Here is a 22,760-nt window from a genome sequence, read left to right as displayed (position 1 = left end):
AAGGAAACAGGAGGGGTGACGTTGTTGTTACCACTCTCCAGTCTCAGTCATGATGATACTAATTCCTCAATCTCATGTGCTAAAGCCTATGTTCAAGTGCATAGTGGTTTTAAGTCAGGGAAACAAAAATGTAAATAAAAAGCTTGTATCTTTTTAAAGAAAAAAAACCTCTAGCTGAATAGCTAAAAAGTTTTCTGTAGAAAAACATAAAATTGTCAAGATACCATTCCACCCAAAATATTAACAGGCATATCAGCATCAGGTAGCTCCTTTCTCTTAGCTAGATTTCAGCACCTACAATCTACATTGTCATCATATTTACCCTAATCATGGTGTACATCTTCCTTAAACAAAACTAATTTATCCCCGCTGGAATCCACCATCACAGAAGTCTGTGTACTTTGATGTAATTGCCGATAATGGCCATCCTCATGGAATTTGCAGTTCATTTTATGGCATAGCTGTCACAATTTTTGGGCAATTCTTCTACAGCACAGCAAATGTCAAAATGTTGTGCTGACTTATCTGCATCTCCACTGGGTGTCTTGGGAAAGCTAAGTTTTTTCCGAAAAGCAGTTGCCAGAGAAACTGAAGGAAGAGACGTCATTACAAGGTGTTGATAGCTCTTGGATCCTGGTGAAGCGAATTAAGTCCTAGATCTACAATTACAATATAGTTAGCGGATTTGCTTAGTATTATTTCATCCTTCAATTTCTCTAGCTGCTTCTCAAAAAGTATAATTAAGGCAATCACTTGACACAAGCAACCGTGTCTGCATTCTCTTCACAGATGACTACTTCGCTGGACTAAAGTACATTCCCCTCAAATTCTAGTCTCCTTGCAGCTGCTGCTTTCTCCTACATGCTGCTGCAGAATCCCGAAAATGACCCTAAATTTTTCGTGACACGAACAACATTTCCTGCATGTAACATAGTAACATAGTTGATGAGGTTGAAAAAAGACACCAGCCTATCACGTTCAACCTATTTTGGATCTCCTGCGATCCTGCACTTATATTTGAAATTCATCCAGAGTAAGCAACCGCCAATCTGTTTCAATTATGAAAATCCCCCCAGACTCAATATTACAGTCCTATTTTTACCCTATATCCACTACTATCCTTCATTTTAATTAATTTACCGCTAAAAATTTGTCTAACCCTTTCTTAAACATATTTATTGAATCTGCCATCACAACCTTCCCTGGCAATGAATTCCATATCTTGACTGCCCTTACTGTAAAAAAAACCCTTCCTTTGCTGGTTGTGAAATTTCCTCTCCTCTAACCTTAAGGGGTGACCACGTGTCCTGTGTATGGTCCTTGGGGTAAAAAGTTCCCATGAAAGTTCTCTGTATTGACCCCATATGTATTTGTACATAGTAATCATATCTCCCCTTAGACACCTCTTTTCTAAGTAAACATGCCTAAACTGGCTAACCTTTCCTCATAACTTAATGACTCCATACCCTTTATCAATTTTGTCGCCCTTCTCTGAACCCTTTCTAGTTCCAAATTATCTTTTTTATAGAATGGTGCCCAGAACTGTACTGCATATTCGCCAACTCCACAGCACCCTACATCTCCTCCCTCCTCTCTACTCATGCTCCATCCCGCCCTCTCCAAACGGCCAATGACCGTTACCTCTCTTCCCCCCTGATCACTGCCTCCCACGCGAGTATCCAAGACTTCCCCAGCGCTGCCCCCCTCCACTGGAACAAGCTCCCTCCCTCCATCAGAACTTCCCCTAATCTGTCCAGTTTCAAACGGGCTTTAAAAACCCACCTTTTTCTTAAAGCCTTCCAGTCTCCCACTTAACTTCCTACCTTTTCTTCTGACTCTTCCCCTTCATTCCCCTTCCCTTATCCCTATTCTCTGTTCCTCCTTCTCTCCTTCTCTCCCCGGTGTCTCACTGTCAGTCTACCCTACCCCTTAGATTGTATGCCCCTTTGAGCAGGGTCTTCTCTCCTCCTGTCTCCACCACTTTTAACTCTGCTCGCCAGCTACCTAGCCTTCCTCCTCGGTGACCCCCTTCCCCCGTCCCCTCTCGCTCCCTCCTCTTCCCCCTGGGGGTTTCCCTCTCTTCCGTGCCCTCCTTCCTAGGTGCCGCTATTGGCGGACTTACCCCTCTCCCCTCCCCCACCTCTCTAGCTGTGCCCTGAGCTCACTGAGTTACTGTGATTATTGTTTACTGTTCTGTGCTGTTTCACCTCGTATTGTAATTTTGTTTGTCCCTGTAAGGCGCTACGGACACCTAGTGGCGCCCTATAAATAAAAAATAATAATAATAATAATAATAATAATTAATATTATTCAACATGAGGTCTTACCAACGATTTATACAGTGGCAAAATTACACTGTCTTCCCTTGCATCTATGCCCCTTTTTATGCATGCCAATACTTTGTTAAATATTAAAAAGGAGTGGTCCCAGCACGGAACCTTGAGGTACTCCACTTAAGACTTTTGACCAATTAGAAAATGTTCCATTTATCACCACTCTCTGTTCCCTATTCTCTAACCAGTTTTCAAAGTACAAATGTTGATTCCTAGACCCAGTTCCCTTATTTTGTAAACCAACCTCTTGTGTGGCACTGTATCAAAGGCCTTTCCAAAATCTAAGTAGACCACATCTACTGTGCTGCCCTGGTCTAAGTTCCCACTAACTTCCTCGTAGAAACTAATTAGATTAGTTTGACATTATCTATCCCTCACAAATCCATGTTGATTTCCACTAATAATTTTATTGTGTACCAAGTAATCCTGAATACTATCCTTTAAAATACCTTCCAGTAGTTTCCCCACTATTGATGTCAGCCTTACAGGTCTATAATTCCCTGGTTGTGATCTCGAACCCTTTTTAAACTAAGGCACCACATCTGCTATTCACCAATCCCTTGGTACTGAGCCTGATGAGATTGAATCTCTGTCATTGTCATTTTTTAAAAGTTCTGTAACACCAAGTTGATTGTGTGAGCAAAACAGGAAATGTGATGGAATTCCCCCCCCCCCCCCCCGCTGTAATCCTCTAACAATATTGGTGTCGGTATCAGAAATCACATATCCCCAGGAGAGTCCAAGCAGGATTCGCCATGTTGCAATGACATCCCTTACTTTTTGTAACAGATTGTCAGCTCTTAGTGAAGCCGCTGATACACAGAGTAGCCTACTTCTGAAAAATGTGAGGTACTTGGGTGCCTGCTGCTGCTGTTCCTGCTGGTGAAGGTGAATCCCCAACCCAGTGGGCTGTCACAGTCGTATAATCTTTAGTTTGCCCAGTTCCGCTTGTCCCCATATCAGTTTGTGTACACAGGGATAACCAACATTACTTTATTAATAAATTGAACATAGAGACCCCATCTGGTTCTGCTCAGGGGCAAGTACAGGATTTCCGTTCCACACTGTCAGAGTGTATGTAAGGGGCATAGCTATCATTTGAGACAGTGATAGGCTGCCCTTCATCTCTTCCAATCCCCTTCAAATACATGGACAATGGTAGCCAAGTGTCCTGATTCTGTTGGAGCAGTGCCAATTTTATGTGACTATCCCGCTCATTCAGGACTTTGTTCCCACTGCAAGGATAGTTGGGATGAATGTCCTGCTTCACACTGTACTATACCACCAGAATCAGGACAGTTGGCATACTGTGCCACGCTTTCCAACCTGTTCCAGTAGTTTCCACTACCTGCAGCTGCTGGTCTTTTAAGCTTGCTGCTTGTCTAGATTCTGGAATTTTGGAGCACTGCTTTGTAAAAAGAGAGATGCATAAAATATGTAAAGTCTAGCAATGAGTATAGGCCAATATAGGCCTCCCTCTCCCAACCAACCCAGATGTTAAATCAATTGCACTTACATTTACTGAAACCAGTCCAACATTAATTTAATAGTATTCACACGTAATATATAGACTTATTTACTCCCTACAAACCCCGACATTGAAATAATAGCATCCACATTTAATAAAAATACCTATTTCCCCCTAATTAGCCCCAACATTAAATAAATAGAATTAATAGACAGACCTAATTCCCTCCACCATGCCCTGTCATTAAATTAATATTATTCACATTTAATAATTACACCTATTTACCCCCAAACAGACCCAATATTAAATAACTGGTGTTCACAATTAATAAATAGCACTCCTTCATGCTAATCTCAGTCCCACATTTAGGTAATAAGCCCCAAAGCACCCAAGCATTAATTTAATAATGCCATCACACCACCTTAAATTAATAGTCATTACAATGTACCCACTATTAAATTAAGTAGTCCTCAACATGAAATAAATTGCCCCGCCAATAAATTAATATTTCTGACCCACTATTAAATGGTATCACCCACCCTCATTAAATTAATACACAACCTTCATCCTTATTACAATAAGCCCTCAATTACCTTTTTCCATTTCGATTTGTACACTTCTCTCCTATTTTCTGTACCATGACATGCTGTCGGCCCCGTGAAAGAGGGGAACAGGATGCATACTGCAGACGGGGAGGAACTAATCTGTATACTTACACAGTATGCAGCTAATCGGTAATAGGTTGGTGTAGCTAATGAGAACCAATGCGTTTCTACCGTACAGGGCTTCCTCAGGGATCATTTTTGACTGCAGCCATCAGGAACTTATTAACACAGCAAGGACTCCCTATGCGCATGCGCAGAAGAACCAGGACGTAAAGACACTTCATCTGAAGCCGCTATCATGTGGCTGAATACAGTAAGGATTTCTTGTGTAAGATCTGGAGGAAGTATAGATATTGGAAGGGGCACATTGAAACGACTGAAATTCAGGCAGCACACCTTATTTCATCTGAGCTATCCCTGCTACCTGACCCAACCACTGGACTTACACAATACTGTGGAACATTGAGACACCAAATGGTGTGTTTTTTTGACACTGAACCTGTTGTTATTTGTGTGGCACTCGAACGACAGCTGCTGCTGTCAGAATTTTTATCCACACACCCCATTGGCTGTATGAGCTCAGCTCCTGAACTTCTATACTGTCTTTGTGATACCACTACCATAGACTTTAGAACAGGCAACCATCACCACCTTTATTTGCATGACTCATTTTAATGTTTGTTTGATTTCCAATGTTATTACATACTGCTTTCAGCTAGCAGTGATGACCTTTATGGTTTGGACCAGATGTGTATTTACATCAGTATTTATATTTATTATATTCTTTATGCATGCATTTATCCAATTATTCTTTGCTTTAATAAAATATCCATCATACCATACATTCATTTGCGCCTTGGAATTTCCAACTATACAATATAAAGATGTTTCTAAATATTGTGAGTCTTGCCCTGAGTGCCAGTACAGTGCTCCCGAGCTTTATTCTAGGGGATAAATGTATTAACTTCTGATTTTTTCAACTTGCCGCTATTCGGCGAGTTTGCAGTGAAAATTCAAAGTGGCTTTAAAGGCATTGTTTTGCCTTTAAAGCCATTGCCGCTTTAAGTTTGAGTTGAAAAAATAGAAAGTTAATACATTTACCCCAGGAGTAATTTGGTCCCCTTACCTATTATAGAAATCCATTTTGAATTAGTAGCCATAAATTTAATTGGTACAGTACTCTGTGCTCATTTTCCCTAGTTGAATAATTGTATCTATAGGGGTATGGGAACTAATAAGATAGGAGGTGTCCTGCCTCTTTAAATAAGTTTGATAGGGAGAGATCAAAGCGCTACACCTATCTCAGTAAACATGGTGATGTCCGAACTTAAATGTCCAGAATGTGATTAAGATATGATATAAATCACAGGGTTCATGTGCAAGGGAAGGTGAAACCAGATCATTGCAATTGAAGAATATACTTTGTAAGATCAAATCTATCCCAAGAAATGTCCCAGTGCTTTACAACTACACTCATTATGAAGAGGAACAGCAATATGTGGTACACAAACCCAGTTACATTAGACCGATTCCTGGACAAGCTGTCATCGAATGGAAGGATGCTGAGGCTGATGCAGTAGCAATGAATCCTTTGGGTCTGCTGGATCTTTCTGTGATCAATCTTCTGGCCAAAATTTTGCAATGATCCTTCCTCTTGCTTGATGATCCCAGCCGCTCAGCCCAAATGCTTTCTACCGACTTGGTAGACATCTGAAACCTAGTCTCACTGTTCCATCAGATTCACATTCAACAGATCCACGAGCAACTCAAGATGGAGCAGAGGTTCTTGGCAGCAAGATGGATAGACAGGATGCATACCACAATTGCATCTTAGTCGCAGGAATGGTGCAGGATCCACAATATAGCTGGTAAGAGACAAGACTCTACACCAAGCTCAAGAAGGCTCTTTTAATGCGCCCAAATTTTCCATGGTGGAATTCCCACCTTACAGGGCTAGTTCTAATCAGCTTGGTTCAGGATTGGCAAGGGTGAAAACATGGGTTCGTGATGGGCAGGGATTAGGATTCTCCCCATGTGTGTGTTACGAGACGCAGCAGTATGCCGCATCCTGGTGTGAGGTAGCAGCCGAGCATGTGCATTAGTTTCAATACACTGTTATCTTTGTGGCATAGAGTAGGAGGGTGTAGGGACATCCTCCAACTCCAGGGGGAGCTCTCGCATGATTCTATTTGTCATTTATACATGTTCCTGGTTTGTGATATGACCTTCCTTCCAAACAGTTTTATTGAGAATTTCTAACACATGCCCTGTGTCCCTCAAATAGCTTAGGAAGGATATATATTGGCCACATGCGACGTCACTTCATTATACATTGTCATTGAGCACACATCAGGCTGTGCACATGTTTTGGACATTCTCACGCATCAATCAAACATCCCAGCACAACAAGTAAAATTTCTAGTCGAGGCCATATCTTTCACACTTAACCATAACTATTTTTGGTCCGAGGGGCAGTTCTACAAACAGGTTCGCGGGACAGCAATGGGCGCGAAATTTGCGCCCAGTTACGCGAACCTGTTTGTGGCTGTCTGGGAAAACAACAACATATGGACCCACAATCCGTTTCTCCAATTTCTACATCTTTGGTATAGATACATAGATGATGTCCTATTCATCTGGACAGGACCCCAAGACCAACTTACACTTTTCCTTAACCACATCAATTCCAATGACCTGAACCTACACTTCACTGTGGACACTAGTACAGAGGTTATCAATTTTCTTGATTTATAAATTTACATCCAACAAAATCGAATTGAAACCAAAACATTTTTCAAAGAGGTAGACTCCAACTCATTTATTCCATCAACAAGTAGTCACCACAAGAATTGGATGCATAACATACCCAAAGGCCAATTCACAAGAATTAGGCGCAACTGTTCCAAAATAGAAGATTTCGATAACCAAGCCGAACTACTTAAGAATAGGTTTCTTGAGAGGAACTATAATCAGGAAATAGTTGAACAGGCCCTAACAACTGTTAGGGAAACAGATAGGACCAGTATCCTTTGTAAAAAGAATGCCCCAACTACTGAGTACAATGTCCCGTTCATAAATCAATACAGCAATGACTCAAAAAGAGTCGAGCACATCATTCAGAAGCACTGGAAAGTTCTTCTGGGAGATGAAAAGCTCAAAGAAATTCTTCCAAAAAAGCCAAGGTTCATCTATACAAAAGCGAACTGCCTTAGAACCCAACTTGTACATAGTACTATAGCACCAAGCAAACCAAATACTGGCGAGACTTGGCTTAAAGAGAGCACAAAAGTTTTTTTTCACTGCACCAGATGTGCAGCGTGCAAAGTCAGCACCAGTAGACACACTAAACCTTCTACCCTGTATACCTTCACAACCACGGGAGAAACATACCCCATAAAGGAGAAAATTACGTGTGACACCACAGGGGTTATTTACCTCCTACAATGCCCCTGTGGGTTACAGTACATTGGGAGAACCATTAGAAAACTTCACGTCAGGATCTCCGAGCATCATAGAAACATCAGAAAGGGTTTTGACAAGCATAGTGTCTCTGACCACTTTGCTAAACACCATTCCAAGGACCCATCAAAATTGCAATTTATGGGTATTAAAAAAGTCATCAAACCTTGGAGAGGGGGTGACTATATAAAATCTATATCGAGAGAAGAGTCCAAACACATCTACTTTTTGAAAACCCTTGCACCAGAAGGACTCAATATTGACTTCGAACTAGGCCAATTCCTCTGAGATCCCCTCTGTACAATCTGCAAACCCTGTTTTCATGCAATCACCCGCCAACTAATGTCACAACTATATATGGGAATTACGTACTACCCAATTTTGCAGAACTACATATGGGAAATACTTATTACCCAATCCTGCACAATTATCACCACAACCCCTAATCGGCGGTCAATGTGTGAATTTCGAGTGTCTAACATAACTTTCTTGTTTAAATCCATTGTTCAATAACATTGGCATTACCCACTGTAAGTAGGGGCCACCACATTGCTGCACAACTAGCCCAACCACCATCACCGGTCGTGAATGTAGGGGCGACCCTTATGACCGTATGTATGTATACTTGTGGTTAATGTAACATTATGGCAACAGGGATCTGTTGCGAACGTAATCATTACTTGCCACCATGCAGCCAGCAACAAGGACCACTGCTCCCCAGAGCCTTTAGGGGATGTTTATTAGACATTGGACATTGCACTACTGTAAAAGGACTTTGGACTCCATATAATGGAATCAAATGAAGGAAAATGCAGGCTTTGCAACCTATCTGGGAACACTACTAACAAGACTAGAACTTTGCAAGTTAAACACTAATATGGACACACTTTATGTGTTAGTGTCTATTTATGGTATATTACCAGTCCAACAATGTTACCTTAGCCATATAAGCAACAACACAAAATGTGGAAGATGTAACTACAAACAGCTGACATAATAAAAAGGGAGAAACAAATTTATTCATCACGATGACTCCCATTGGATGAGACATCTGTCTATCAGAGATGGGGCATATGACAACACAAATGACCTATCAGTAGCCTACCCGGAACATGGGCGCCTATAAGAAGTTAATCAATGGGCCCCCTTTTACAATCCCTGAGGAAGCCCCAAGGTGAAACGCGTTGGTTTGAAGCCACACAACAACATATTGCACAGCTCTCTGCAGTTATCGCTGAGAACACCTATATCCAAACCCACCGCTACGAGCGGCGGCATCACAGTCGCATGCGCATGCGCAAGAGCATACATTCTGAGACGGACACTTCCGCCACGCAACAGGATGTGAAAAACATCTCCACGGCAACGGGCCCAAAGCACAATGGAGCGCGTTCAGGTTAGGACTATCCACAACTCTGTGATTTGCATTCTGCCTCACTAAGGGTAAGTCCCTCAACCAGCCTCCATAATTGGGCTCACCTGATGGACCTGTCTGGCTCATATTAATACCTATAAACCAGGATTTGTTTTGGAACCAAACTATTCATATTTGGGGATTATTCATTATTTGCACCATTTTATACTTGTTACATATCCTCACTCAGGAGGAATGAACTTATGGAATCCACATTTAAAATTGTTTGTGACTATTACTAGTTTTTTGTTGGACTATTACTCAGCGTTGTTGCACACACGGCTAGCCCATTATGCCACCAGCTGTTATACATCTATCATATGTGTATTTGTTCCATTATTGCCCTTCTATAAGTTGTTACCTATTGTTGCTATATGCAAGGGGCTGGTAGTTATCTACCACTAAAAAGGTCATTTACTACCGCTATTTCTGTGTATATGTTTATGTACAGCACTGTATAAATGTAACATCATATGATGCATTAAAATTGTTTTATACAAAACTACATTGTCCATGCGCCCAGGGACCTATTAATATCAATAATACTGTGTCTAAGGGTTGAGCCACCCTTCATCCTTCCCCTTCCCCTTCCCCTTCCCATTTCCCCTCCGGTCCCGTGTGGCTGCAGTGTACACCTATTTGTGTAGGGAGCGCTGAATCAACATCCTTTCTATATATCTCCCCACTCAGTGCACATCTCTCGACCCTCTGTCTGTCTGCAGCCAAGTCTGTCCCCACCACTAGGGGCTCCAGTGAACACCAGACTTTCGGAGCAGATTCCGGGTTTTATTGTGCTGGCTGGAGGGGTTCCTAACAGTGTGGCACTCTCCTGCTGAGCTTGTGCTTCTAAGTCTCTTAGAGTCCAGGGGATAAAAATAGTGGCCAACACTGGTGTGACAGGATGGACCGCCTATGCCATCCTGTCTGTTGTTGCTGGCAAACAGCTGGGTTTACTTTGCCACCGTTCCCTTTTGTTATCCCAAATGCTCCCTCTTGCTGCAGTAGGAGGGGCTTACACATGCTGCACCACTGGATCCCTTGCCGGCATCCACTATCAGGTTTCTTCTGAGTAATTAACGCTGCTAGTGTATCTCATTGCTGGTGTTCCTGGGCTGGAACTCCTGAACTCTTACTGTGGATCAGGAAAGTTGTGGATGTAGCCCCCCTGGCCTATCATACTGACCAGGGCTGCATGGGTAGCAGGCAGAGCGATGGTACCGGAAAGCTTGGATCCAAACCTCAGAAACAGCTGGCGAACTAATAAGATTTTTGAATATCATCTGCAGGTCACAGGATTTTCAGCATGGAAGATATTTTCAAGCAGGTCTATGAAGCAAGTGATGTTTATTTGCTCAAACACTGGTTGAAGGTACCAGCGCTCAGGTCATATGAAATCAGAAAGAACAAGTTTTCAATACAAGCCAGTGCCTTTTATACAATTTAGACACAGGCTATATTTAGCATCAGGATATAACCTGTTTACACAAATATGGATTTACATGCATTGCAAAGCCCACAATATTTACATTTTTCTATGGAATTCTTAAAAAACCTTGCTGTGATATCCTGTGTCTTATTTCAGAGGCAGGATACATACTAGCAAGTCAAAAGGTCTAACTGACATGAATACCTTCTTCAGACAGTCGCCGAATACACATTCCTATAAAACAACACAAAACCAAACAAGCCAATTCGCCACATCACAATACACCAAAGACTTTGTAAACAAAGGCTCATTGTATCTGATATATACATCAGACATAATGCATTTCATCTAGAAACTTAACAGGAAAAACACGTTTTCTACTCTGGTCTCAGAAATAGTGATTACCTATCTCAAAATATACACAATATCAAAAATATGTGCATGTACAATTATACAAATAAGCGCCCTGCGTTATTTCCTTTAAATTTATTTATACCATAAGTTATTTATATGTGATCCAGCCACAAGAGGATAATGACATTCTTAATGCAAGTTGATGAAGAGCTTCTCCTTGTTTTAACCCCATACAAGCATTTGTATTGTTGAAGGGACTGAAGGAGCTGATAACTTCCTGTGGATGTGATGAGAGAGGGATGGAATCCAGGTAATAGGCAATCCACCATTTTGTAAGTCCACTGTGCTTCAATGTAAGTTAATCCATCTGACTCTATTTAAGAAGCTAGGTGATGCCAGTCCATATAAAAGAACATTTGAACAATAAGTTCTCAAACGACCACAACCCCAAATAAAAGAAATGTTCTCAAGGAATATAATTAAATCCATGGGATCCAGTGAAAATGATGAAAATACAGCAGAAAGGAATGTTGGCTGTAGTCCGTGCTGCCACACATTCAAAGTAAAAATAGTGAAAACCCTGTCTACTGATCAAGAATATGAAGCCAAATACTTACTCATTAGAGAAATGTTTTCAGAAAAACATGGCCGAACAAGTTAAAACTAACCTAAACAACCATAATATACCCAAGATTAGTCAAGAAGCTAAAGTATTTCCAAGGAAGTTAAAAAGAAATCAAACTAGATGAAACTGAAGAGTCAAATAGTGAGTCTCATTGTCCTAATTTCAAAATCAGATGGGAGTTTGTGTTTCTACAAGGATTTTCGTAAACTTAATTCTATGTTTAAATTTGATGCCTACCTTATGCCCCATGTGGATGAGCTAATTGAAATACTGGGAACACATCAACATTGTAGATATAACAAAAGGGTGCAGGCAATTGCTATTAATACATAGGATAAGAGAATAGGTGGAAGGTCAGTTTTAATTCAAAACATTTGCATTCAAATTACATTTGGCTCCAGACACAATCCAGAGAGTGACGGAGTAGAATGTTAAGCTCTAACCGACAATATGCCACTGTTTGTATTGATGAAGTTATCATCATCCATGGTCCTGATTTGAAATCACATATACCTAGGGTGCAAGTGGTGTTAAACTTCATATTTGGGAGAGAATTAACAGCCAACCCAAAGAAGTGCAATATAGGTATGGAAGAGGTCAAATTTTAAGGAAAAACATAGGAAGATATTTGATAAAAAAAACAACTTAATAAAACTGAGGCTATACACAAGTTGCCCCAAACCTGTAATCAAGACATTTAAGGAATCTTGTGATATTATCAAAGGTTTATATCCATTTTTCTCCACCTTAGCTGTCTCTTTGACTGACCTTACCAAAGAAAAACAGTCACTCATGATGAAGTGGAGTCCTGAAGTTGAAAACAAATTTCAATAGCTAAATGTAGCCTTATGTACTCAGGCTGGGTTTATAACACCAGACATAAAAATGAATTTATAGTACAGACAGATGTCTCAGATGTAGGGATAGGTGCAGTTCTGTCCCAGAAAAAAGACCGGGAAAGGCATCCAATCATGTATATGAGTAGATAGCTTTATGACCATGAGAAAAAATATGTCAGTGACAAAGTAGAAATATCCTGATGGAAGACAATTTAAGCTTATTGCCAACCATATTGATATTGATGTGTGAAAATAAAGAAAAGAACAGCCACGTTACCAGATGGTTCTTGGAGTTACAAATTTTAAGTTCACAGCAGAGCATACGCTTCAAATGCCAGGGAAATTGTGCAGTGTGATAGAAAGACAGCTTTGTAAAAGGCTTGTCTTCAGTAAGTGGTGGTTTAAGGATTCAATGGACTGAGGGCAGGATTCATTCCTAAGGCTTTGTTCAGGCCTCAGGCCTCTCATCCAGACAGCAGACTGATTAGTAGCTGAAAGATGTAAATAAACAGGTGTGTAAGTAAGTAAGCTGTGATTTCCTCATTACTTGGGGAAAGAGAAAGTCTCTGCAGAGAGAGACACACTTGGCTATTTTGTAAGTGAGACCAACATATCTTCAAATATTGTGTATTGGTTTGGATACAAGCAGGGCCGGATTAAGGGAATGGAGGCCCCTGGGCTAAGGGGGCCTCCATTCCTCCCTGAGGGCCCTCCCGGTGAGCCGAGCCGCCCCCCCCCTCCCCCCGGCACTTATCTCCTTCTCCTGCTTCCCCGGTGCGATGTGCGCTCTTTACTGAGGAGATCTCGTGAGAGTGAGACTCCCGAGATCTCCTCAGTAAGGAGACTACAGCTTGCCGGGGAAGGACCGCAGTGAAAGTGCTTAGCAGCACTGATCGCACTGGGGGCGCCCCCGCCCTTGACCGATCAATACTGCTGCTGAGCACTTTCAAGGGCCCCCTGGATGCCAAAGGCCCCTGGGCTGTAGCCCAGTTAGCCCTATGGTTAATTCGTCCCTGGATACAAGGGGCCTGATTCATTAAGGATCTTAACTTGAGAAACTTCTTATTTCAGTCTCCTCTACAAAACCATGTTACAATGCAAGGGGTGCAAATTAGTATTCTGTTTTGCACATAAGTTATATATTGCCTGTTTTTTCATGTAGCACACAAATATCAACTTTAAATTTTAGTGTACAAATAAGTTATCAAGTATTTGTGTGCTACATGTAAAAAAGGCAGTATTTAACAAATGTGCAAAACAAAATACTAATTTGCACCCCTTGCATTGTAACATGGTTTTGTCCAGGTGACTGAAATAAGGATCCTCTTCATTTAAGATCCTTAATGAATCAGGCCCTTATTGTTAGTAAGGTCTATATACACATATATATATATATATATATATATATATATATATATATATATTCAAGACAGGGGGAGCATGCAGTTCAACAGGCCAGCACTTGTAGGTTCAACAGACCAGCACATGTAGGATAAATGCAAATTGAAAAGACAGACTTAAGCTTCGAACTTAACTTCAAACTCCAACTCTAATTCAGCCTAGGTTGTTGAACAAGAATCAAACTGCTTCAAAAATCACAAATATAATGTGGATTTTCAGCCAAATGCCCTCAAACCAACAAAATGTTGAGCTGGTTTTAAATAATTTGAGTTTCTTTTCTAGACAGGACTGCAGAGTGATTGGATGCACAGTTTGCCTAATTTAGCCACACACTTATATTACTACATCTGAAAGATCTAACCTATTAGTTCTTGAGCAAAATGGCTGGATCCAATGGGTCATAAATTGTTTGCTCAGAGAATGCCCTTACACATAATTGGTCACCCTTTGATTGAATTCTCCACCAGACCAGATCAATATCTGATAGATTCCCAATTAGATATTGACCAAGATGGTGATCCTTTGTGTGTCATTACTTGCAGTGATAAATCAAAACTGATCTGAATCACCATCTGAATCACAAGACACTCCAAATCGACACTTGTAACTGTTATAAAATAAGTTAATTGATGAGAAGGATGTTTTTAATCATACATGCTTTCATTAATGAATAGTGCATTTTGCATTGAATAGTGTTGGAGGGTCTATTCAGGTAGAAAATCAGATTAAATTGTATTCCTAAATACAGATTTTATTAGATGTTTCTATATAGTCCACAAACGAACTTTCATAATGGATTTTTCCTAAAAACTTTAGTTTTTGAAGAATCATTTCTTAGCTGCTCAGCTTACAGTCAACAGTGGTCGGGTGTACTTAATGGAACAAATGTATATATTTAATTTTAAGATATTTTTAATGCAATAGTGGAGGCAAGGTAAATACTGCATTAACATTTTTATTTATAATGAAGTTACTGGTTCTCCTGATATTGGCGAATAATTTCTTATACTCTCAATGGACTAATTTTTTCGCACACTGGGATAAAAATCAAAGAACTCTCCAAAGATCTAATTATTTTTCATAGTTGTTTTATTGATCTATGTAATGGGGTATATATAAAGGTGGTCACTTCACTGCTTCAAAATATATTTTGTTTACATATACATCTTTGAACCCTGTTACCCATCTACTATGTATTCACCTAACAGCAAGAAAGAGAGCAATACCAAGGTTCCAAGAGAGTAGAAATGAGTGACCATCTTCATCAACAGGAAGTTCCTAATGTAAGTACTATTTGACTAATTTACAATCAATAGCATAAAATTAATGGAATTAATCTCTTTGGTAATATAGAGTATCCTGATAGTGATTTGCTGCGATGAGGAAACATTATAATTCATAAGATCAAAGTAAAATCTCTGAAGAAAACTAGCCATATAAGTAGGGGAAACACTGTTTTGATGCAGCATAAATATTGTTTTATGTTCATTTCTTTGAATTCTTTGAATTCTCTTTTTTGGCTAGTTGTTTTTTTACAACCTCCCAGTAACAGTTTTTTAAAGGGAGGTGTTAGAGGATAAATTATAATTTGGAGATCACAGTCATATCTCTAGTTTCCCAGTTCACATCTCCTTTTCAACCCAACTTTTCGAAAACACTGTACTGTACATTGTTTACTGAGGAGCATCCATTACTTGTAGTGCTAGGTGAATATAAGAAATGATTGAAGATGTAACCAAATTTCGAGAGACTTGAATTTTTACGCTGGAACAAATCATTTTGCCGAGGTGCAATGTTCTAGAGATACAATTCTTGAGTTATTCTTTTGTTTCTCCATTCTGCGAAGTGACATTCTGCTCTGAAATTGTAATTGTGGAAAATGTATAGTAAGGAAGAGAGTTCTGACAATGACAGTGTCAATTCATTCTGCTCTTTGTTGTGATTGGGGAATAATAAGTCAGAAGATTAGGCAGAATAAAAATGGTGTGGAAATTTCGGGTGCACCAAAGATGATATGGGGAATTTTACACTGAAAGTGAGAAATTTGTAAAATGTCCACAGTCAAATGCACAATAAGGTGAATATGTTGCAGAACAATTTTGAAAATGTTGCTCATGTCTAATGAATATATGTTTAGACTATTTTAGAAAGATAAACTTTTTTTGAACTAAATAAAAGAAATCATCTTAGCAAATGATGATCAAGTTCCCCACTGCTCCCATGGCCAACCAAATCCATATCCAGTTACTCTGCAATTGCAAAATGTTGGCAGTTTCCAGAGGATTTCATAACTATTTAGCTCTGAGTTTATCTATGTCTCTGCATAGAAAGAAAATAATATTAATCTGCACGTCTCTTAAAAATATGATAAATTGAGCTTCCTTTCTTCGCTGACGGGGAAGGGAATGGTTCAAAATCACCAGCAATAATATAGAAAAAAACATTACAATACTGAATGAATGATATATATGCTAATTATACTTTATTAATTGTTCTGTATTATTCTGTTTCTGCCTAACTGGCTTCTACCGAAAATTTGAGTTTTTATGAGGAAGGAAACGGGCATCAGAAAGGGAAGGTCTTAAGAATAGTCCTGGCCAGAACACTGGTACTGAGTCATCTATATTTAACATTCTCTGGAATATGTAGATGTAGCATCCAACCTTCTTATAGGTACATAAATCAACCTTCTGTCCTCATTACTAAGTGAAATTAGCAGATACCATGACAGGAGTATATGGAAAATGCATTTGCTCTTGTAGTTTTGTTTGGTCGTGCATTGTATAATACAAGATGGACAAGGAAACTTCTGTCGATCCCCTTAATTTGGTCATTAAACCCATCATTAATGCCAAGGCACACTGATTGTCAGCTGCAGGTTTCAAACTCCACTGTAACCAAATTGACGTACCAAAAGGAAGAGTCTATGGCGCCTACACTGAAATTGCATCATGTGACAAAGAGGAAGGAATGTAGGAATCAGCTGTCAGCATCAGATACCTATATGTTGAAAGTGTCATAAATTAAGTACTCCAAAAACATACCAGTAGGTTAATTGGCTGCTACCAAAATTGACCTTAGTCTCTCTCTGTCTATGTGTGTGTGTTAGGGGATTTAGACTGTAAGCTCCAATGGGGCAGGGACTGATGTGAGTTCTCTGTACAGAGTTGTGGAATTAGTGGTGCTATATAAATAACTGATGGTGATGATGTTGATGAAGTCTGCAAAAGTGCAGGAACAGTTTCAGTATATTTTTCTTGTATGCCCTGTTAAAGCCAGCTAATGTGACTGATAAAAAATGAAAGCAGAAAAAAAATTGCAAGAAAATACAATTAATATCTACAATAATGAAACTAGAAAGAATTTGAAAATATGAAAATGTGTATTATAATAACAATAATAATGATAATATAAAATATAATAAGAGTAAGTAGTGATTACATCAAATAAACTCATATATATATATAACTTTTTGACACTGCCTGAATATATGTACTGTACATATTTTAAGTAAGACAAGTACATGACAAGTTGTTAGCTGTAAATCATATCTGTTATGATTTATAGCTAATAACTTGTCATGTCAGCTGGATCTGAAACCAAACGGCTATAATTAACCAATGTGACTGACATTTTGCTGTAGCAACCATATCAGAAAAGGATTATAATAGATTTGAACCAATATATTTTTCCAGGAATTACTGATATGGGACAATATTACTTGAATATCAACATATTTATTTAAATTATTGTTTATTTGGAGGTTGACTCCCCCTAAACTGATTACTTAAGATAAGGTGTTCTGTTACTATATATAAGTAAGGAATAAGAGTCATGCACGGCAAGTATTAAAACACTTTATTTTCACTTTTTCACATTTATATTTCGCTGCTGTTTAGAATCCAGCTTTTTATCTTTTACTACTAAAAGTTATGTTTTATTTCTGAGTACCTAAAGTGTAAAAATTCTACTCTTTTATTTGCTCTTTTAGTCTTACATTGTAATCACATGTGTGAACCTATTGATCACCACACCGATATCCTACATCAAAAACCTCAGTTCCCATGTACTTCTTACTTACACAACAGTCAATATATGAGATCTTGCTAACCATAAATTTTGTTCCCAATTTAATGTTATCCTTTTGGATTTCTCACCATATGTGTTTGGCCGTGTTATTGAATGTTTTTCTATAATTTCACCTTGTATGTTCTCTCCCATCTCAATGTCAATCATTCAAAAACTGAGCAAATATTATACCCGCCAGTCAAAGAATCAATCTACCATATATATCTTACTACCCCTCAAGCTTACTGCCTTATCATCCTTGATTCAGAAACTGTTATTTGTTCCCCACATTCAAATCTTGCTACAAACCGCTAAGAAACATTTCCAGAATATGCACATATCACACACAAGACATTGCGATAACTTTAATTCATGTACTCATTATCACCCATGTTGACTATTGCAATTCCTGCCTTACTGGTCTTTCCTTAGACAGAAATTCACCTCTACAATCAATTTTAAATTCAGCAACTAAACTGATTTCCATTATAAAATGTTCTTCTACTGTTGTTCTTCTCTGTCAGTCCCTACATTGGTTGCTTGTATGTTACCAAATCTAATTTAAAATGCTACTACTAACATACTAGGCCATAAACAAAACTGTACCAACGTGGATTTCTTCAGAGTCTCAAAATCTCAACCAACTCAACTACTCCCATTTTTACAAGATCAGCATCTCTCACCAACACATTATTTGCTCCCATTCCCAGTTACAGGCTGCTCCCACTTTGCCAAGACTTTTCTCTAGCCTCCGAATCTTCGCACTTTCTCCTGAAACCTCTCCTCTTCCAGCAAGCTTATCTAATTTCCAAACTACTTTATTAACTGCCCTAATCTTCTCTACCCGATTACCACCCCTATAGACAGTTTACAAAAAATTTACATGTATTCTCTGTCATTACTCAAACGATCCTCTGACCACCAAACTGGATCACATAGATCCACAAAGCACTTTTTCCCATTGTAATCTGGCTGGAGCAAAATGCAATAAGTGGCACCTCATGCAACACACTCCTATTGTACTATAGACTATAAGCTTGCACGCTGGACCGTCTTACCTCTTTGTTTGTCTGTGAAATCCTGGTCTCATTTTATTACTGTGTTTATTACATTTATACACAATTGTTAAAGTGCTATGGAATATGCTTGCGCTAAATAAATAAATGTTAATAAGCAAATGAACAAATAATTTTGATTGCTAAATTTTAGCTTTCTAGTCAAATCAACGTAATTTAAATTCTGCTTGAAATTGTTTATCATCATCATTGTTTATTTATAAGTTGTCACAAAACTCATCAGCGCCGGACAGTGAGTATCGCAAATCATGCAGAGGAACAGATCAAGGACATACATGGTTAATGGAGACGGTGCAGGGTAGAGAGGGTTCTGCTCATGACAGTTTATAATCTGCAATATAATTTAATAATAACCTCTTCACGTCATTTATATCTGTGATACTAACTTTATCACCTAGTGTAGATCACATACTAATCCTTATTGCTTTAATCCCTTAATGACTGTCAAATGTAGTTTTATGTTCTATTGTCTTTATTATCTCACCCCATGTGTCAATCAAAGACCCTCTGCCCTCCGGTTCCAATTACCTATTGCTTTGTTCCAGGCTATCACTAGCTCTGTTGTCAGTTGTAGAGTTATTTATTTACTGTATGTTATATCATGTGTCTTATTGTTTTCCCTCTGTATGGCTCTGCAGAACATATGTAGTGCCCTATAAATAAATATTAATAATAAAAATAACTTTGTGCTAGGCCTTAATGCCATAGTACATAGATCTACATCCTGGATGCCCAGTCCTACTGCTCTCCTCCTAGAATCAAGCCCAACTGTCACAGACATGCTCTGTATTTAATAATATGTCTGTGTGCACGCACTCAATTAACTCAACACAGCGATTCCCATGGCAGAAGAGGATCATCTGTTCTGGGTTGCAAGAGAAAATGTGCACCATCATCATCATGGCATGACAGCTAGCAATGATGAGGTGCATGGGAGACTCGCATTTAAACCCCTGTTAAAATACAATGGGGTATATTTACTAAATTGCGGGTTTGAAAAAGTGGAGATGTTGCCTCTAGCTGTCATTTTGTAGAAGGTACTAAATAAATGAAAGCTAGAATCTGATTGGTTGCTATAGGCAGCAGCCCCACTTTTTCAAACCCGCAACTTAGTAAATCTAGCCCAATGAATTTAAAAGTGAGTTAAAATAACAAATAAACAAACTAAAATAAACACTCAAAATACAAACTAAAAAACAAAAATACAGTTGAAATGCTTTCAACTCACAGTCAAACACATGAGAATATGTTAATTAATAAATGTTACATTCCCATTCTGAAGTTTTCTCCTCCATATCATCTAGAACTTCTGTTTTCTAATAATCAAGTAGAAATAATTAACAGCACTTATAGTTTGCTTATTGACATTAATTGTTAATCTATCAATGTTAAAATGTATATCTAATAAGCTTTCTTCTACTTCCCTCAAACAACACAGAAAAACAACCAGACTTTGGTCACTGTGTTTATCCTGTTGGGATTTCAGAATACACAAAATATAAGGATTTTACTCTTCATTCTCTTCCTTGTGATTTACTGTCTGACCATATGTGGGAACCTCCTGATCATCACACTTGTGTCCTACAACAAGGACCTCCACTCTCCTATGTACTTCTTCCTCACACAACTCTCTATGAATGACATCATGCTAACCACAGATGTTGTCCCGAACATGCTTTATATTTTACTGAATGAGAAGGGCAAAATTAGTTTTATCGGCTGTATATTTCAATTTTATTTCTTCTGTGCCTCAGAAACATCTGAGTGTCTTCTTCTCACAGTGATGTCTTATGACAGATATTTGGCCATCTGCAATCCCTTGCGTTATGCTTCTATAATGAACAGTGTGTATTGCATGAAATTGGCGATCATCTCTTGGATGTTGAGCTTTTCCATTATATTGATCGACACTATAACAACATCAATGCTACAATTTTGTGGACCAAACATTATAGACCATTTCTTCTGTGATCTTGTTCCGCTGATGGAAATTTCTTGCTCAGATACAAACATTGTTCGATTAGAAGTTGCTGTACTAAGTGCTCCTGTGGTTATCGTTCCATGTACAATAATCATAGTATCTTATATTAATATCCTATTTACAGTCTTAAGGACGCCATCTAATACTGTCAGACAGAAAGCCTTCTCCACCTGTAGCTCCCATCTGACTGTGGTGTCCATATTTTTGGGGACTCTGTTTGGTGTTTATGTTCTACCAACAAAAGGACAATCATTGAATATAAGTAAAATCGTAGCACTCATATACACAGTGGTAACCCCTTTGATAAATCCCATTATATACAGCTTCAGGAATAAGGATATCAAAAAAGCTTTGCATAAAACAATACATAAAATATATATTCTGTGGCAATCTCATTCTACAGAAAACATGTTCTTTGGTTGAATCTATGCAGACTTATTGATAACTGTTGTCATGACTATATCCTAATCAATGAACGAAATGGAAGTGCCAATGTCTCAGAAATCTTTATTATTAAACCACATTATAGGAAATCATAAATATATCAAACAATATAAAAATAAAAAAATAAAAAAATTATTAATATATAACCAAATTGCAATCATCTGTTAATATTACAATATAATTAAAAATCTCAGAATATCAATATATCCCAAAAAACTATGCATACAATTTTTTCCAATATAACACATATCCAGTGCATCAAAAAAACAACACAATATCTTCAGATATGGAGAAAATAAACTCCAATCAAATTGGCGTATAGTTCTATTGCTAGATAGACTAAACCAGCACAATGATTATGTTCAAAAATAAGAATAACTTCCAGTCACTTTAGGATATATTTTGTTGCTAGGTAGAATAGTAATAGTAGGTAGGTAGGTAGAATAGTAAAAATAAATATATTCAATATGCATGTTGTCACAGACTCAAAAGCCTTAATTAATCACTCGTTTAGGAATTCCTTAGCAGTTAGATTTTATTCAGTCCCTTTTGATGGAAAGTGTTATCAACAGGTCCTGAATTGACGCCATAGGCGTATTTAGATGTTTTGTTTCAGTCTCCTGTATTCAGGATACGCCCCACTATTGAAGTCTTTACCACTCAATTCTAAAAGTGGATAACATAAAAGAATCTAAATGAACTAAATATATATGCCAATATCTAGTTTAACTTACTCATATTAGTAATGAGTTCCACTGTTAGCATAATTCTCAAATCAGTATCGGTATTGAGACTATAAATAGGAGCAGAATGCTCGTACTTTTGGTGTGTTTTTCTGCTCCATCCACTGCTGAGCAGTTTAGCAGTTGTAAAACATTGCTGTGAAGGTTTCTAACACTGAAATGTGCACATATAGTGTGAAAATGTTACTTATCTTTTATCTTTTAATTTTCTTTTTTTTCTTTTTTCTTTTTTCTTTTTTTTCTATATTTTATCTTATCTTTTATTTTACATATCTATACATATCTTTGCATCAAAGACTGAAAATAAGTAAAATTTTCACACCAAAAGTACGAGCATTCTGCTCCTATTTATAGTCTCAATACCGAGACTGATTTGAGAATTATGCTAACAGTGGAACTCATTACTAATATGAGTAAGTGAAACTAGATATTAGCATATATATTTAGTCCATTTAGATTCTTTTATGTTATCCACTTTTACAATAGAGTGGTAAAGACTTCAATAGTGGGGCGTATCCTGAATA

General features: G+C 38.3%; 1 protein-coding gene across 1 annotated transcript; it reads left to right on the top strand.

The window, feature by feature from the left end:
- The first annotated feature begins 9,002 nt into the window (after window positions 1-9,002).
- LOC142150466 (olfactory receptor 5G9-like) lies at window positions 9,003-21,472 on the top strand. The gene is made up of 2 exons (XM_075205660.1): window positions 9,003-9,261; window positions 20,478-21,472. The coding sequence occupies exons 1-2, from the start codon at window positions 9,003-9,005 to the stop codon at window positions 21,470-21,472; spliced, it is 1,254 nt and encodes a 417-aa protein (XP_075061761.1).
- The last annotated feature ends 1,288 nt before the right edge of the window (window positions 21,473-22,760 follow it).

This window comes from Mixophyes fleayi, chromosome 4 (genome assembly GCF_038048845.1).
Source record: "Mixophyes fleayi isolate aMixFle1 chromosome 4, aMixFle1.hap1, whole genome shotgun sequence".
In the NCBI taxonomy this organism is placed as follows: Eukaryota; Metazoa; Chordata; class Amphibia; order Anura; family Limnodynastidae; genus Mixophyes; species Mixophyes fleayi.
Note: the sequence above shows the minus strand (reverse complement) of the source record. Positions and strands in the feature narration are given on the sequence as shown.

Coding starts and splice junctions, on each gene's coding strand:
- LOC142150466 (XM_075205660.1), top strand. CDS start 9,003: ATGGGCCCCCTTTTACAATCCCTGAGGAAGCCCCAAGGTGAAACGCGT. Junction 9,262..20,477: donor GCACAATGGAGCGCGTTCAG/GTTAGGACTATC, acceptor ATATCTAATAAG/CTTTCTTCTACTTCCCTCAA.